Source organism: Trichomycterus rosablanca, chromosome 2 (genome assembly GCF_030014385.1).
Source record: "Trichomycterus rosablanca isolate fTriRos1 chromosome 2, fTriRos1.hap1, whole genome shotgun sequence".
In the NCBI taxonomy this organism is placed as follows: Eukaryota; Metazoa; Chordata; class Actinopteri; order Siluriformes; family Trichomycteridae; genus Trichomycterus; species Trichomycterus rosablanca.
The window spans coordinates 2,825,688-2,843,409 of record NC_085989.1 but is presented as its reverse complement, the minus strand read 5'-3'; the positions used below and the strand labels follow the sequence as shown (position 1 = coordinate 2,843,409).

The window sequence follows — 17,722 nt, the reverse complement described above, 5'->3', positions numbered from 1 at the left end:
CATACTTTTGGCTATATAGTCGACTCGATATAGAATAGGGGGCTGAGTGAACAGGGTTGAATCCTAGATGTCACAATGAGACTTACATAATGGCACTACATGAAAGCCTTGTGCACCCTATGTAGTGGACTATAGTAGTGCACTAGGGAGTGGATTTAGATGCAGCCAGATCCAGCTGATGCATCGAAAGGAAGGTCAGTCCTCCTCCTCCTCCTCCTCCTCCTCCTTCTCCTCCTCCCCATCCTCGTCCTCCTCTGTATTCCAGTGTTTTGTGCTGCACACTTGATTATTCATTCCGTCCAGGTAGAAGAAACCGCTCGGGCACTGCTCGTGTGCGCGCGCGCGTGTGTGTATGTGTGTGTGTGTGTGTGTGTGTGCGCGCGCGCGTGTGTGCAGCTGGCATCGGATCGTCGGACTGGTTCACTGCGCGAGACCTGCAGTCCATGCACGAGGAATTGCTGCATTGAAGCTTTTGCAACGGACCGGATAATTCGGACCGGGATTAATCACGATATATCGGGTTCGGTTTTACCGGGAGAGGGAATCGAGCTAGTGTTAAAGAGGTGAGTGATCGAAGGCGTGCAGACATCAGACGTGGAACACAATAGACTATAAAATGTCAAGTGCCTTATTGCGTGCCTGAATAGGGGGGACGAATTGACGCACTGGATGGCTGGTGTATATTTCCAGATCTGCATCAATTCTGATCTCATGAGAATAATCGGTATCGTCGTGTATTCACAGCTTCTTTTTCTTTATATCAAATCGAAGTGAATAGTTCTGAAGCAAAGCAGAAGATGTTAATTGATCTTAATTGTCGCATTGGATGTAAATCTCCAGATCTGTGTCGGATTACAAAATAATAACATGATCAGGGGCCTATTAATGTGTTTTAGGTTCGAATAAATAAATAAACGCGTGATTAATATAGTTATTAGATCAGGAAGAACAATAGACTTGCATTGACGTTTTGGATATAGGCTGCATGATCATGCTGTTAGTATTGAAGGTTTAAATAATACTAAATAAATAATACTTAGCAATGAGGAATGGGCTTGTGCATCTATAAAATCATTTCCCCTACATATATAAGATATTGGATGTACTAAATCATTTCTTCTTTCTCTATATAATAAAGGTTTGTATTAGTATGATGTATATTGAGTAATGTGTAGCTTTGAATAGACTGGTGCATCCATAAAACGATTCACCATAGACATTTTCTATACACCAGATCCATCCATTTCAAAATAATGATTATTACTATCGCCATGGACTGAAGGTTTGTGTTTATAATTTATGTACGGTATTTTGAATAATATAAAGGAATTGTTTGCTAGACACTCTGCTCTATCTGTACCTGATCTAGATCATGTTATTTATATCTCTATGTAATGAAGGTGCTTGTGCATCCATAAAATTATTTCTATAGATATATTGGATGTACTGAATCATTTTTTCTTCTCTTTTTCACTATATAATAAAGGTTCGTATTATTATGATGTATATTGAGTAATGTGTAGCTTTGAAAAGACTGGTGCATCCATAAAGACCATTCGCACATCAAATAGACATTTTCTATACACCAGATCCATCTATTCTAAAATGATGATATTATTACTGTCACCATGGACTGAGGGTTTGTGTTTATAATCTATGTACGGTATTTTTAATATTACATAGGAATTACGTCCTAGACACTCTGCTCTATCTGTACCTGATCTAGTTTGTGTTATTTATATCTCTATGTATTGAAGGTTTGTACTAAACAAATGTACAATAAATAATACCTAGCAGTTAGATGGTAGGCACGAATTTTATAGATGGTGCATCCATAAAATCATTTTCTATAGATATATTAGATATATTGGACACACTGAATCATTTCTTCTTTCCTTTTTCACTATATAATAAAGGTTTGTGTTAGTATAATGTATACTGAGTAGCCATGAATATACTGGTGCATCCATAAAATCATTTGCCATAGACATTTCCAATACAACAGATCCATCCATTCCAAAATGATGATTATTACTATCGCCATGGACTGTATTTTGAATAATATAATATAAAGGAATTACGTGTCTGTAGCCTAGAATGGACAGGAACATCATAATAACATTTGCTAAACACTGCTGTATCTGTACCAGATCTATCATCCTGAAATCATAGCGTTACAGTTGCTATAATAAACACTTTATATGCTGTGGATGGATCTCCAGGTCTGAAGAACAGGCTGCAGCATTCAGTATATTAGACCAGGATCCATCTACAGACCAAATTCACTGATTATCATTGCTATCATGATTAAGTAGATCTGGTGATGACAAAATAATGGGCCGATGTGATGTGTGTTCACTCTGGTAGCCAAAAATGAGCCTGTCCAGCTATAATAATGTTCTGTGTGTAGAAACTCTGGCTCTATCTGGTCTGACGTAATAATATTTGAATAATTGCTTTGGAAATTTCACGTTGGAAACTTTATTTCAGTATTTTTGGTATTTCCCTTTCAGCTATTGTGTAATGATCAGTTCTAAACTAAATATCTATTTCAACATGATACAGACTCCATGTTTTATAGCCTATTTAATGCTGTAGCCAAGAATTGAACGTAGGGAGGGGGGAACCAAATCTACCGGGAAGGAGTGGTGGGGGTTCCTGACATCCTGCCATTCTTGTTATCAACAACTGATGGGAACACTGACCGATCCTGAGTGGAATATGTTTATTAATTGTTTTTATATCCATAAATTAGGGGGGCATATCTGATTATGCTTGTTAGTGAAGGTCTGCAATATCATGTGACTAAGGGGGAAATTACTTTTTCACATGACAGTAAATATCCACCAAATCTTTATCATTTTATATAAATCATTCTGTGTTTTTATCTTCAGCTCTGTAGGATGAGGCATTGAACGTGGGCTGCTCACAGGCGCCCATCATCACCCTCTTCAGTGCCTGCAGTGAGAAAATCCTGCTGCCTTCTGGTCAGCGGCACAAAAGCATCAGATTTTCCTCGTGATGGCCACCCTGCTGCGAAAGATCGGCCTGATCCGCCTGCACGACCGAGACACGGAGGACCCCAAGCACCATCCGAAAGGCACCAAGCAGGGCAACCAGAAGAACAGCACCAAGCACTGTAACCAAAACGAGACGAACATCCTGAGCACGCCCGAAATCAAGGCCAAGCGCTCGGACGTCTCGGCCAAAGACAAAACCCCCGCCAAGGACAAGCCGAGCAAGGACGCCAAGGAGAAGCAGCAACAGACCGGCACCTCCAAATCCATGCCGCCCCTGGCGCCCAACAGGCAGCACTGCGCTCAGGTGAGGACGCGGCGCCTCATGAAGGAGCTGCAGGAGATTCGACGCCTGGGGGACGACTTCATCACGGTGGAGCTGGCCGACGACAACCTGTACGACTGGAACGTCAAGCTGCACCAAGTGGATAAGGACTCGGCGCTTTGGCAGGACATGAAGGAAACCAACACCGAGTACATCCTGCTCAACGTGTCCTTCCCGGACAACTTCCCGTTCTCGCCGCCGTTCGTCCGCGTGCTCACCCCCAGGCTGGAGAACGGCTACGTGCTGGACGGAGGAGCTATCTGCATGGAGCTCCTCACGCCGAGAGGCTGGTCTAGCGCCTACACCGTGGAGGCAGTGATGAGGCAGTTTGCAGCCAGTCTTGTTAAAGGACAGGTAAGACGTTCATGATGTATCTGGGTTGGTTGTGTTGTGATCGGTGCCCTGCAGTGAGAACGCTGAGGATGATTGCTAGGATATGAAGTGGATAGACACCCAATGGAGCCAAAAATGGCCAAAAGAATGAAAATAGTCCAGGACAGGGGTCCAAAATGGGTTCTGGTGTCCCTGATTGTGTCTAAATAAGATGATGCTGGCATTCATAGATATACAGAATCGTAGGGTTTAATTCAACTCATTTCATGGCATCTGTGTTATTCTGTTAATGACGAGTGATATTAATGCCCGTGATGTTGCAGTGGCTTGTCCAGCAACTTTATGGTCAGTAAGAAACTAATGGCGCCAGTGGGAATGGACTTTTGATTCAAGAATAAAGACGAGGTATTGTTCCACCATCTGGCTTCTTTTTATGTCCAGCTGAGCCTGTGGTTCATGTTTGAGTCTCTAGGGTGTACAATGGAGTCAACGTACATGCCAAAAGTATGTGGACACCCCTAGCTCCTAGTAATTTCCTAGTAATTTTCCTTTTCCGGCATGACTGGACCCAAGTGTTTTTAAAAAGGTCTATATCTATAAAGTCATAGTTTGATGAGGTGTAGAGTAACTCCAGTGGCCTGCACAAAGTCCTGACCTCAACCCAATTGAAAATCTTTAGATGGGCATGAAAGTAAGACTTTGTTAAGTGGTAAAAGCCCATAAATGCCCCATGTGACATAGTAAGTGCTTATTTTTGCTTTGAATTGTACCAGAAAACCAAAAAATTAACTTGCAGGTTGAATGTTTTAGGTATAATAGTATATTTCTGGTATCTATGGTATTTATAGTAGTTTATTGATTGGTGTTTATTGGTATTTATGGTGTATGCAAGTCATACAATTTTGGATATTCATATTGGCAGATGGATGGATGAATGGATGAATGGATGGATGGATGGATGGATGGATGGATGGATGGATGGATGGATGGATAGATAGATAGATAGATAGATAGATAGATAGATAGATAGATAGATAGATAGATGGATAGATAGATGAATAGATATGGATGGATAGATAGATAGACAGATAGATAGATAGATAGATAGATAGATAGATAGATAGATAGATAGATAGATAGATAGATAGATAGATAGATAGATAGACAGATAGACAGACGGATGGATAGACAGATAGACAGATAGACAGATGGATAGATGGATGGATGGATAGATAGATAGATAGATAGATAGATAGATAGATAGATAGATAGATAGATAGATAGATAGATAGATAGATAGATGGATAGATAGATGAATAGATATGGATGGATAGATAGATAGACAGATAGATAGATAGATAGATAGATAGATAGATAGATAGATAGACAGATAGACAGACGGATGGATAGACAGATAGACAGATAGACAGATGGATAGATGGATGGATGGATAGATAGATAGATAGATAGATAGATAGATAGATAGATAGATAGATAGATAGATAGATAGATAGATAGATAGACAGATGGATAGATGGATAGATAGATGAATAGATATGGATGGATGGATAGATAGACAGATAGATAGATAGATAGATAGATAGATAGATAGATAGATAGATAGATAGATAGATAGATAGATAGATAGATAGATAGATAGATAGACAGATAGACGGACGGATGGATAGATAGATAGATAGATAGATAGATAGATAGATAGATAGATAGATAGATAGATAGATAGATAGATAGATAGATAGATAGATAGATTTTCCAAAGGGAAATTAAAGAAGGTATTAACAGATGACCATGAGAAATACACAATATTTGCGTCAGCCTAGAATTCCCATATTGCTGCATCATGTCCTGTGTATAGAGTATAATTGTTTAAATCAGATCAAGTTGACTTTTGACTTTGGACCCTACAATGCTCTTTTGTGGACAAGTACGATTGGGGGTCGTATTTAAGGTCTGTTGTTTAAACACAAGGGCACAGGTGAGCATTGGCTTTGAATACGAGTTGCATTGTTTATGCCATCTGTCTGTTTAATCCCATCAGTGTGCTTCAACTTCGTGGATTGAATTGAATAGGTGTAACGTCTAGGCTTGGTGGGCTCATGAGTCAGGACCAGAGCTTCTCATCCCAAATCCTGTAGGACCAAGTTCTCCCTGCTCTATGGTCCTAAAGTAATCATGGCACCATCTGTAGCTTGAATGCGCTGTATTCCGGAGGGTTCTATACACACTGCGGTTTATTTTGAGGGATTAAGGAGGACCGGTTGATCTTGACGTCGCATTGTTTAGTCATAGACAGGTGAGAGTACGGTTTTTAGTTGCTCTGGAGTAATCGTGTATTGAGTCTATTGTTTGTAGCAGAACAAATAGGCTTTGGATTCACCTGTGGGGACCACATGAACAGGTGAAAACGTCCTTCAGGTCTGTGCACGCAGAATCTACAGGTGTAATGTAAACATACAAGGATTGGGGTTTGGGTTTGGCAATGTCTATGACTTTTGTTCTTTTGTTGACAGGTAAGAGCTTATTTATATGATATTTAATGCTTATTGTGCCAGATTCTGAGAACACATCCTTTCATCTATACATATTTAATCTGTTTTTATTGTCTGCAGCATTTAAAGACCGTTTCTGATCTACACACTGCTGACGCAACAGATTCACAAGCCTTTATTTTAGTGCTACTACCCTACCATCACTGCCCAATTACAGTTAAACAATTGATCTTATAAAATATCATGTGAGCCTACTTCAGAAAGGTCTCCATGTCTCTTTAGACATGTCCTATACCCCCTGTATTGCACTGTCAACCTTACGAGGCTAATTTTTCCACCTCTCTGTGATTTATTCTTACAAAGAACCATAAGTCACCCAGAGGAACACACTGTACCCCAAATATTCTTCCACCATGTCTGCGCGTCAACCAGACATTAAGGTGATACATTTTTGACAAACTTAAAGCTGGAACAGTACTCAAACGCTTCACGAATTTAAAACTGAGGACACAGACAACATGACACAGACACGGACAAATAAAATACTGTATTTGTGCTTATCTTTTATTTTTCTAAATAATGAATTTCTTTTTATTTCTGAGGTAGGTACAAACTATGCCAAATAATGCTTATTGTGTAAAAAAACTGATATGAAATTTTAAAACAAATCCAACATTATATATATACGTATATATATATATATATAAACAAATAATACAAATAAAGAAAGTATCCTGACATAATTAAATTTGGCTGGAAAATTCAGAACCTGGCAACCCTGTAGTGACGTCAACCAGATGAGGTGAATAGCGCCAGCGCCCTCTGCTGTTTAAAGTGAATATCGATTCATCTTAAATGAATAACCGATTCGAATCGTGGCACATGTGCACCGATTTATAACTGTTTTGTGGTGCATCGTTACATCCCTATAAATATGAGAAACGTTTATCTTATCTTTAAATAAAATGCTTTAGTCGTTCAGATGTATAGAACACAACCTCCTTTTTATCATGCAGAGAATTCAAGGTCGACAGAACAGACTCCCCATGGTGCTAAAACAGAGATTCGGTGCTGCATTTAATCATGAAGGTTGTAAGATGATTTCTAAAATATTAATAATCATTTAATCATTTTACACACGACTCTTATTAAACTATTAAGCTCTAATTCTCTTAAAATCACCAATGGTTGGATCTAAATGCAGCTTTAAAATGATAACATGGTGCGTTTTGGTGCTTTGCATTGTACTGACAGATAGAAAATATGTCACTAATGGTCTTATTTAATATGATAATAATAATAACAATGCAAATAGAGTTTTGGTGTCGTAGTTTAAGAAAATAGAGCAAGAACGAGGAGCTGACGACCCCGGTTAATTTACGATTCTAATTCTGTACGCTGTAGTGTGCCAGATTCATTGCCTATGTGTTTTTTCCCTTCTTTTCACTGCCTGCAGCATTAAAGGCCGATTACTGATCTACACACTGCTGACACGACACACTCACAGTGATTCTAGATGAGCTTTTTTTCTAGTGATACTTCTTTCACAGAAGTTATTCAATTACATTTACACATTTGATGTCAGAACGTTCCGCGAGTCTCCCGCAGTACCGGCGTTCTACCAGAGAGGTCGCCAAATCCCCCAATGAATGAATAAATTAATAAATAAATGCCTTTATTGTCATTGTTTATAAAAATACCACGAAATACACCGATCAGCCATAACATTAAAACCACCTCCTTGTTTCTACACACATCCGTTTTATCGGCTTCACTTTGTACTTCTACAGTTACTGACTGTAGTCCATCTGTTTCTCTGCATGCTTTGTTAGCCCTCTTTCACCCTGTTCTTCAATGGTCAGGACCCTCACAGGACCACCACAGAGCAGGTATTATTTAGGTGGTGGATCATTCTCAGCACTGCAGTGACACTGACATGGTGGTGGTGTGTTAGTGTGTGTTGTGCTGGTATGAGCGGATCAGACACAGCAGTGCTGCTGGAGTTTATAAACACCTCACTGTCGCTGCTGGACTGAGAATAGTCCACCAACCAAAAATATCCAGCCAACAGCGCCCCGTGGGCAGCGTCCTGTGACCACTGATGAAGGTCTAGAAGATGACCGACTCAAACAGCAGCAGTAGATGAGCGATCGTCTCTGACTTTATCTATCTATCTACAAGGTGGACCAACTAGGTAGGAGTGTCTAATAGAGTGGACAGTGAGTGGACACGGTGTTTAAACTCATACTCATACCAGCACAACACACACTAACACACCACCACCATGTCAGTGTCACTGCAGTGCTGAGAATGATCCACCACATAAATAATACCTGCTCTGTGGGGGTCCTGTGGGGGTCCTGACCATTGAAAAACAGCATGAAAGGAGCTAACAAAGCATGTAGAGAAACAGATGGGCTACAGTCAGTAATTGTATAACTACAAAGTGCTTCTATATGGAAAGTGGAGCTGATAAAATGGACAGTGAGTGTAGAAACAAGGAGGTGGTTTTAATGTTATGGTGCCTTTGTGTTTCTTATTTCACCAACATCAGTACAAGTTGAAAATTGAAATTATCCAAATAAGGCAAAATCTAGTCGGGCCGCTACTATGGCACTGTTGCTAAGATTGTAAACATAAAATATATTGTCATATCTTTGTAGAAATGCCTTCGAGTGCCAGATTCAAAGAACACAGTCTCGTTTTCATTGGCTGTACGATTTAAGGACAATTACTGATCTGTACTTTGATAAAACAGCCTTTCAGAGGAGCTAGAACTGGCATATGGAGCTGCATTCTGTCATGAAGGTCTTGAGATTAAGAAGTGATATTAATCTTTAGGAATTATTTAATGATCTTTACTGGTGGTATGAATCACTTTACAGTCTGTTGCAGTACTGTAGTGCTACCAGAGTTGCTTGTTTTGAAACTGGGGTGGGAGTGCAGGGTCAGAAATTGTATGGTGCCCCTGAGATGGCAGAGATGGGATTCAAACCCACAACTTTTTAATTGATAGCGCAAAGCTGGGCCTGCTAGGCTACCACTGTCCCACAGTAATATAGTGATTTTAGTGATTTGGATTGCACTGACATTGGTTTAAATAAAAATTTGAAGGAAGGGTACTGAGGGAATGGAAATTATACAGTTGCAACTTATATTCCTACCAGTGGGGTCTTTAAATCTCAACATAAGGCATGTTTTTAAAAAAAATGCATTTTCTCCCCATTATTCTCCCAATTTCGCGACTCAATTTTGTCTTCCGCTGCTGAGAGATACCAGATCGCATTCGAGGAGAGCACGTCGCTGTACACGCTTCTTCCGACACGTGTACAGCCCTCCTCTTCTCGCCCCTGCATTCTGCACAAGCGTCTCTTCCGCCAATCAGGGTCCTTACACAGCATATAAAGACCCACCCACACATAGATATGGTGGCCAATTAGTGTGGGGTGCCAATGGGTGTGTATGAGTGTGTGTGGGCTGGGATAGGCTCCAGCACCCTTCCCCCTGCGACCCTGATTAGATAAGCGGTTAAGAAAGTGAGTGACTGACGCTTACTGTTCTTTAAATTCTGATTCTGTAATGTGCCTCCTTTCCTAAAATGCTACAGTGCGTCAGATTCACCGGTCGTGTCCTTTTCACTGCCCGCCACATTCAAGGGCGATTAGTGATCTGGACAGTGCTGACACGACTCTCAGAGGTGCTTAAACAAAGAAACGATGCTGTTTTCTATCAGGAAGCTCCTGAGATAATAAAAAAGCCTTTAGTAATATTATTTAAGTGGATTTATAAATGATTCCTACAGCAGTGTAATTTTGTTTGATTTCTGGCCGTATTCTTGTTGAATCGTTAAACGCAGCGACGGCCGACCTCTCGAGCGTGTGGATGTGATTTTTTATAGCTGCTGTGCACTGTAGCTCGGAGGCGTTGTGTAGTTTTAATTATTCTGATGGGCTGTGGTAGCTAGTCAGCTCGACGGCGCGTCTCGTAACGCGGTGCATCTCGGTGGCGCACGAATGATTTCCTTTCATGTCGGGAGAAAGAAGTGGAGATAATAGCATGCCGGAACAGAAAAGTCATTATGCGAAGCCTTGATCTTTTGTTCGCTGGGAACACAGAGATGCTGCTTTTATTGCCTTTGTTTAGATACCGTGTAATGATGGAGCCGGGTGAAAAATTGCCAAGATTTCAGTTATTCAACAACGATTCAAACGGGAGTGCAAACAGATCCCGAATCCTGAATCACTGTGTTCAGTCTGTGTCTCTGTGTTCAGTGTGTGTGTCTCTGTGTTCAGTCTGTGTGTCGCTGTGTTCAGTCTGTGTCTGTGTTCAGTGTGTGTGTTGCTGTGTTTAGTGTGTCGCTGTGTTCAGTCTGTGTGTCTCTGTGTTCAGTCTGTGTGTCTCTGTGTTCAGTGTGTGTGTCTCTGTGTTCAGTCTGTGTGTCACTGTGTTCAGTCTGTGTGTCTCTGTGTTCAGTCTGTGTCTCTGTGTTCAGTGTGTGTGTCTCTGTGTTCAGTCTGTGTGTCGCTGTGTTCAGTCTGTGTGTCTCTGTGTTCAGTGTGTGTGTCTCTGTGTTCAGTCTGTGTGTCTCTGTGTTCAGTGTGTGTGTCTCTGTGTTCAGTCTGTGTCTCTGTGTTCAGTGTGTGTGTCTCTGTGTTCAGTCTGTGTGTTGCTGTGTTCAGTCTGTGTGTCTCTGTGTTCAGTCTGTGTGTCTCTGTGTTCAGTCTGTGTCTGTGTTCAGTCTGTGTGTCTCTGTGTTCAGTCTGTGTCTCTGTGTTCAGTCTGTGTGTCTCTGTGTTCAGTCTATGTGTCTCTGTGTTCAGTGTGTGTTGCTGTGTTCAGTGTGTTTGTTGCTGTGTTCAGTCTGTGTGTCGCTGTGTTCAGTGTGTGTGTCGCTGTGTTCAGTCTGTGTCTGTGTTCAGTGTGTGTGTCTCTGTGTTCAGTCTGTGTCGCTGTGTTCAGTCTGTGTATCTCTGTGTTCAGTCTGTGTGTTGCTGTGTTCAGTGTGTGTGTCGCTGTGTTCAGTGTGTGTGTCTCTGTGTTTAGTCTGTGTCTCTGTGTTCAGTCTGTGTCTCTGTGTTCAGTCTGTGTTTTGCTGTGTCCAGTGTGTGTGTCTCTGTGTCCAGTCTGTGTGTCTCTGTGTTCAGTCTGTCTCTGTGTTCAGTCTGTGTCTCTGTGTTCAGTGTGTGTGTCGCTGTGTTCAGTGTGTGTGTCTCTGTGTCCAGTCTGTGTGTCTCTGTGTTCAGTCTGTGTCTCTGTGTTCAGTGTGTGTGTCTCTGTGTTCAGTCTGTGTCTCTGTGTTCAGTCTGTGTCTGTCTTTGTCTCTGTGTTCAGTCTGTGTGTCGCTGTGTTCAGTCTGTGTGTTGCTGTGTCCAGTGTGTGTTTCTCTGTGTCCAGTCTGTGTGTCTCTGTGTTCAGTCTGTGTCTCTGTGTTCAGTCTGTGGGTCTCTGTGTTCAGTGTGTGTGTCGCTGTGTTCAGTCTGTGTCTCTGTGTTCGGTCTGTGTGTCTCTGTGTTCAGTCTGTGTGTCTCTGTGTTCAGTCTGTGTGTCACTGTGTTCAGTCTGTGTGTCTCTGTGTTCAGTGTGTGTGTCGCTGTGTTCAGTCTGTGTATCTCTGTGTTCAGTCTGTGTCTCTGTGTTCAGTCTGTGTCTCTGTTCAGTCTGTGTGTCTGTGTTCAGTCTGTGTGTCTCTTTGTTCAGTGTGTGTGTCTCTGTGTTCAGTGTGTGTGTTTTCCACTCATTTGTATCCCAGTTTTGTCTCGGTGCACGAACAGGTCGCTGCTGTTCGGATTCACATTTAGTTTTGATGTTTTGATGACGCATCCAGCAGCACTGTTTAAATCCCTTCGTGCCCTCTGCGGATTATATAATAACTGCAGATCGGGTTCTCCCACAATGCAACAGTGTGCATCGACTGATCTTCATTCAGCGGATTACCCGTCTGGCATTTCAGCCCAGCGCTCGATACACGATGTGCTGCAGGACACAGGATGAATCCTAAAGTGGTTCTGCACCTAAAATCCCTTGAAAACCCCTTGGTGCACCAACAGTTTGTAATCCACCTGTTTTCAGACCTCCAGATTTCAGTATTTAATCTACAGATGAACACAGGTTGCTGGTTTTAATAAAGCATGATCAGCCGAGTGTTTTTTATTAAATTAATACATTTTGGCCTGAAGTCGGACCATAGCAAAACAATCTGAGAGTATAATTCTAGTGTCACAATACCTAACAACAAGTCCAGTGTTCTCTCAAAATCGACACCTTGAAGCTTGTTGCCTCCTGGAGGAGAAATTTGTGGTCAGATAAAACAAACACTGAGGTTATGATTGGAGAACATAACAACACTGTAAAGCTACTGTAAAGCATGTTAGCAATAGTATTTTGCTTCAGGGCTGTATGCAATTTGTGTTCCAGCAGAACAATGAAACCACACATCAAAATAGGTTTTTATTGTGGCTACATTACACTATAATGTAATAAATAGTAATTTTTGTTTAAAAAAAACACAATAACACAATAAAATAACTTAAATTCACAGAGGATGATACATTAGATCTATCTATAACTTTTCTATTATTCTATCTCTGCATTTTTCCCATTTACTTCAAATCTAGTCGTATCCAATTACCCAGTAGTATCTTTCCTCCAGTGCTGCGGACCTTGACCCTGACCAAGGAGGGCCGTACCTAACACACACCCCCTCCGACACGTGTGCAGCTCCCAACCGCTATTCTTTACCTGCCCGAGACTGATTCCCACAGGGATCAGTATCGCGTACGGAGAGTCACGCACTGCTCCTCATTATTCATCATCTCAGTGCAGTCAGCAAAGAATCCACAATCCTGAAACCCTGACCAGGGTAAAGCTGTGGTAAAACATGAAAATGAATTGAAATTAAATGTCCTTTGACCCTTGCGGTGTGTGGTGCATCTGTCCGGGGACGATTTGTGGTTCCATGAACTTTCCACTGGTGGATTATGGAACCTATCGTGCTGATTTAAGGTGTCCATTTAAGGTAACTCTTTTTCTTATTGAAGTCTTTAATAATTTGGTTCCCCATGACTCCAGAGACTTTACCTGCCCGAGACTGGTTCCCACAGGGATCAGTATTGTGCATGGAGAGTCACGCACTGCTCTCCATTATTCATCATCTCAGCCACAACCCTGACCAGGATAAAGCTGTGGTAAAACATGAAAATGCGTCTGTGGTTCCATGAACTTCCTACAGGTAAATTATGGAACCTATTGTGTCCATTGTGATTCTTTTTTCCATCCAAGTCTTTAATAATTTGGTTCCTCATGACTCTGGAGATTCTTTATATTTACTATGACTGCTACTCATTGCATTAAATCCTCCCACCAATGGCAGCATCTTTTAATATAAAGCATATACATTAATATGCTGTACATTTGAAATACAGTGACTACATATGCTTGTTTATTCTCATGAATGCATATTTTGTGTTTATATTTATAAGTACAAAGTCAAAGAACATTAAGTGTGTGAGTTTCAAGTGGATATTTGCACCGGACGAATATTAAATGGTAAAAACAGCACATTTTGAATATCCGTCCCTCTCACCTGCTGTATACTCTGGTATATTTTACCAGGGTTTAAATGTGCACACGTTCTTAGAGCATTTTCATAGTTTAGATTTATTTCCTGACCATGGTGTGGCAGATTAAGGTTCGCTTCGCCCCTTTAATGCTGAAATCACAGGTTTTGTGAGCTGAATCACGGCGCTCTCTCGACTGAGTGCACTGTGTTACTTCTGGATCATTACATGTAGAGGGCCTGCGGCGAGACCGAGCTATTTCTGTCTCCGCTATCAGTGCTGGCATGGGTACGACCCCGGCCCGAGGCATGGCATCGCTGCCACATCGCTGCCGTAGACTCTGAGAGGATTGAGTTTATAGAGTCGGTCTGTTACCTGGAGGCTCAGATGAACACACGCCGCTGAGTTTCTTAATGGTTCATGTGGTGGAATTTAATCTCTGGTGATTGAGGGAAATTCCAGCAGCAGATCAACTTTTCCTCGGTGACAATAATTCAATAAGATGCTAGCCGTTTAGCAAGTCTTGGGCTTGCCTTGATTTGACCGAAAACGAAATGTAAACAAGCCAGCGTGGATCAGTTTTTAGAAACCTTGGAGCTAAATTGTAGGTAATTAATGTATTAATCAAGTATTGTTGAGTATAAATGAGTAATAATTAATATTAATAGAAATTACCAGTATAGAGACACTTAAATGTGTTGGGTAAAATGATCAGACCAGTAATTGAAAGGTCGCTGGTTCAAGCCCCATCACTGCCAGGTTGTCGCTGTTGGGCCCCTGAACAAGGCCCTTAAGCCTCAAATGCTTAGACAATACACTGCCACAGTACTGTAAATCACTTTGGATAATAAATAAGCTTTAATGCTTAATTTACTAATAAAAATGATTAATTAAGAGCGGATCTGTGGCATGTAGAGAAAGCCAGTGTTGTGCTATTTAATACATCACCTCTCTTCTATACCAAACAGACACATTATAATATTCTGATCATGAATTATTAAAATTACACATCGGTACAGAGCCGCTGGCGAGGGGAAACATGTAGTTTGTGCACTGTTGACCTTATTGCACAACTGAAAGCTTATTATTTAATGAAAATGATATATTACATAATGAGTGTGGCTGAAACAGCTAGAAAGGGTGTCCACATACTTTTAAGTAGCCTCATATAGTGAGTGTAATGAAATATTATTACAAGACAAAATGTACACAAGTTTGATCTTCACCGAATCGAACCGTTCGTTCCCTTAGCGCTGGAGATCAGATCAGAATTTCCACGGCTGTTCTTGGACACTGTTTTACATCTTGAGTTACACACGAGGATCAGATGAACCTGATACGTCTGAGCTTGTTACGCCACCGCCGTCTCCAGAAACCCACAACCTCTCCAGGGCAATGTGAGAGAAAAATGTTCATTTACACTAGAAGTATTAATACGTAATCAATTACTACTTAGAACATGGAGATCCAGTAGTCATATTCCAATATTCCAAGAATACTGCTACAGTAGAATGTTACTGGATGTGTACATGGTGTACGTGACCATAAACACGTCAGTGACATTGTATGACGTCCAGAACCCAGTTTTCCTGTGTTCTAGCTGCGAGATCTCTGTTAACTGTGCTAAAAAGACACAACAGGAGGATATAAGGATGTTTATTTTTTCCTGTGTTATCACATTCACAGTCTCTGTGTGAGATCTGTCGTTGTGATCTCTATACACTCTCTGAGGTATTTCATTAAGGGTTTGTCCACCACAGCACAAAGGGTGGCGATGGCTCAGTGGTTAGGTTACTGGACTAATAATCAGAAGGTTGCCTGTTCAAGCCACATGACCACCCAAGTTGCCACCGTTGTTGCTTGAGTTGAATTCTGTCATAATTGTAAGTCGTTTTGGATAAAATGTAGACAACACTCATGCATTCGTTCTATCGTTTACACCTTGGAACTGTCAGGTGTAGCCAGTCCACATATTGCATGTGGGATCAGTTGGCACAAAACCCAGCAGAAATGTGGAAAACATACCAGAAGAAAAAATAGGACCTTTTTTAATTGCATTTTCATGTTTTATCACTGCTTTATACTGGTTAGGGTCGTGATGCGTCCAGCTTTCATGGAGTAACTGGGTGCGAGTAACAGTAACACACCCCAAAAAGGACGCCAATCCATCACAGGGCGCCAATCCATCACAGGGACTCAGCCAGGTCTGGATGATGGCACCAGCACTTGTGGGCTATTGTTAAAAATAAAAACAGACTTTCTTTTATGAGTTTATTTTTACCCCCATCAGCCACTTGTTAAGACTTTTTGGAAAGCGAATGGCTGTTGTGTCACTGCCATGTTTCTTTTATAAATAAAGCTTATAAATCCAGACTCTATCTTTCTCTTTTGTGCAGGGCCGGATCTGCAGGAAAGCCGGGAAATCCAAGAAAGCCTTCAGTCGCAAGGAAGCCGAAGCCACCTTCAAGAGCCTGGTGAAGACCCACGAGAAGTACGGCTGGGTCTCTCCCCCGGTTTCCGACGGCTGATTAGCTGGCCGCGTCCGGATCGACCCCTCTCCCCCTCCACACGGCTTTCTCCAGTTGGGTTTCTGTTTGTTTCGTCATCACCGAACATCGCAAAGGTATCGTCTCATGCTGTACGTCGACGACTCTCCACAAGGTCCGCCCGGGCGCCCGTCATTCGTCTCAGAAGTGCCATGGAACGCTCGCTCGCCGTGACATCACATTTCTAACGATGGATGCTACTACGCTTGGGCTGAGGGAAGTAAACATGGTGCTGAAACAAAAAAAAAAAAGGAATCGGACAGGCCCGACCTTCACGCCGAATCTGTACCTCTTTGTTTCATGTCTTTTTCTTCTCTCTGTTTTACGGTTTCTCTCGTTTAGAGCTGACCACGCATTGCACTGGACGCCATCAGACTTTCCTTCATTTCCATGCAAATGACTCGGTTAATATTTAATGCACAGGCAGACATTTGAGTTTTTTTTCCGTTCGACTGTGCCAACGTTCACAGTTCAATGCAACCTGAAAGATTGTATCTTGTGTGGAGCTGAGCTCTCTCTCTCGCTCTCTTTCTCTTTCTCTATGTCTCTCGCTCTTTCTTACTATCTGTCTTTGCGCGTGGCTAATCTTAGACATCACTGTGTTGCGTAGCTGGTGAGTAAATCCTCATGGAGATGCTGAAAAAACACTCATTGCGTATGCAGAGGTACTGTAAAAAAAGAGAGTGGTAGTGAGTGATACCATTCTTGCTGATCATTATTATTATTATTATTTGGTTTTTTTTATAACTGGAGAAGACCAACAGCTGAGCGTTGTGATGATCATTCCGGTACCAGATGGCAGAACTGAATGTCAGGTCAGGAGCGCGAGGGCGGGTGTATGAATCAGGTAATACGTGGTGCCCACCGGGGGCACACGTGGTACACGTGGAGCTTAAGAAATGTGCATAACCTTGTATTAACATAAGTGAGCACTCCCCTTTTTCTCCCTTTTAGCGCGTCCAATTGCCCAATTGCCCATGCTTCCTCTCCACCAATGCGATCCCTGCTCTGATTGAGGAGAACGAAGCTAACCCACGCCCCCTCCGACACGTGGGCAGCAGCCGTATGCATCTTGTCACCTACACTTTGATGAGTGCAGTGCGGATCAGCACTGTGTACGGAGAGACACACCCTGAGAGCACTCTTTTCCCGTCTCTGTGCAGGCGGCATCAGTCAGCCAGCAGAGGTCATAGTTGCATTAGTTATGAGAGAGACCCTATCAGGGTTAATCCCACCCCTATCTGAACAACAGGCCAATCGTTGTTCATGTGGCCGCTCAGCCTTAGACGGCAGGCAGAGCTGAGACTCGATACGATGTATTCGAGATCCCAGCTCTGGTTCCAGCATGTGTTTTTACCGCTGCGCCACCTGAGCGGCCACCTACAGGAGCTTTTAATGGCAAGAGAGAAGTGACGCTTCACGTCATGAGACATAT

At 42.0% G+C, this 17,722-nt stretch overlaps 1 protein-coding gene across 1 annotated transcript; it reads left to right on the top strand.

Annotated features, from left to right (window-relative positions):
- Positions 1-293: 293 nt before the first annotated feature.
- ube2ql1 (ubiquitin-conjugating enzyme E2Q family-like 1) lies at positions 294-16,653 on the top strand. Its single transcript, XM_062989569.1, has 3 exons — positions 294-563; positions 2,895-3,696; positions 16,138-16,653. The coding sequence occupies exons 2-3, from the start codon at positions 3,022-3,024 to the stop codon at positions 16,267-16,269; spliced, it is 807 nt and encodes a 268-aa protein (XP_062845639.1). The 5' UTR covers positions 294-563; positions 2,895-3,021; the 3' UTR covers positions 16,270-16,653.
- Positions 16,654-17,722: the final 1,069 nt, after the last annotated feature.

Excerpts from the sequence above, each read along its gene's own strand:
- ube2ql1 (XM_062989569.1), top strand. The coding sequence starts at position 3,022 with ATGGCCACCCTGCTGCGAAAGATCGGCCTGATCCGCCTGCACGACCGA. Across the intron at positions 3,697-16,137 it reads CCAGTCTTGTTAAAGGACAG|GGCCGGATCTGCAGGAAAGC; the intron begins GTAAGACGTTCA and ends TCTTTTGTGCAG.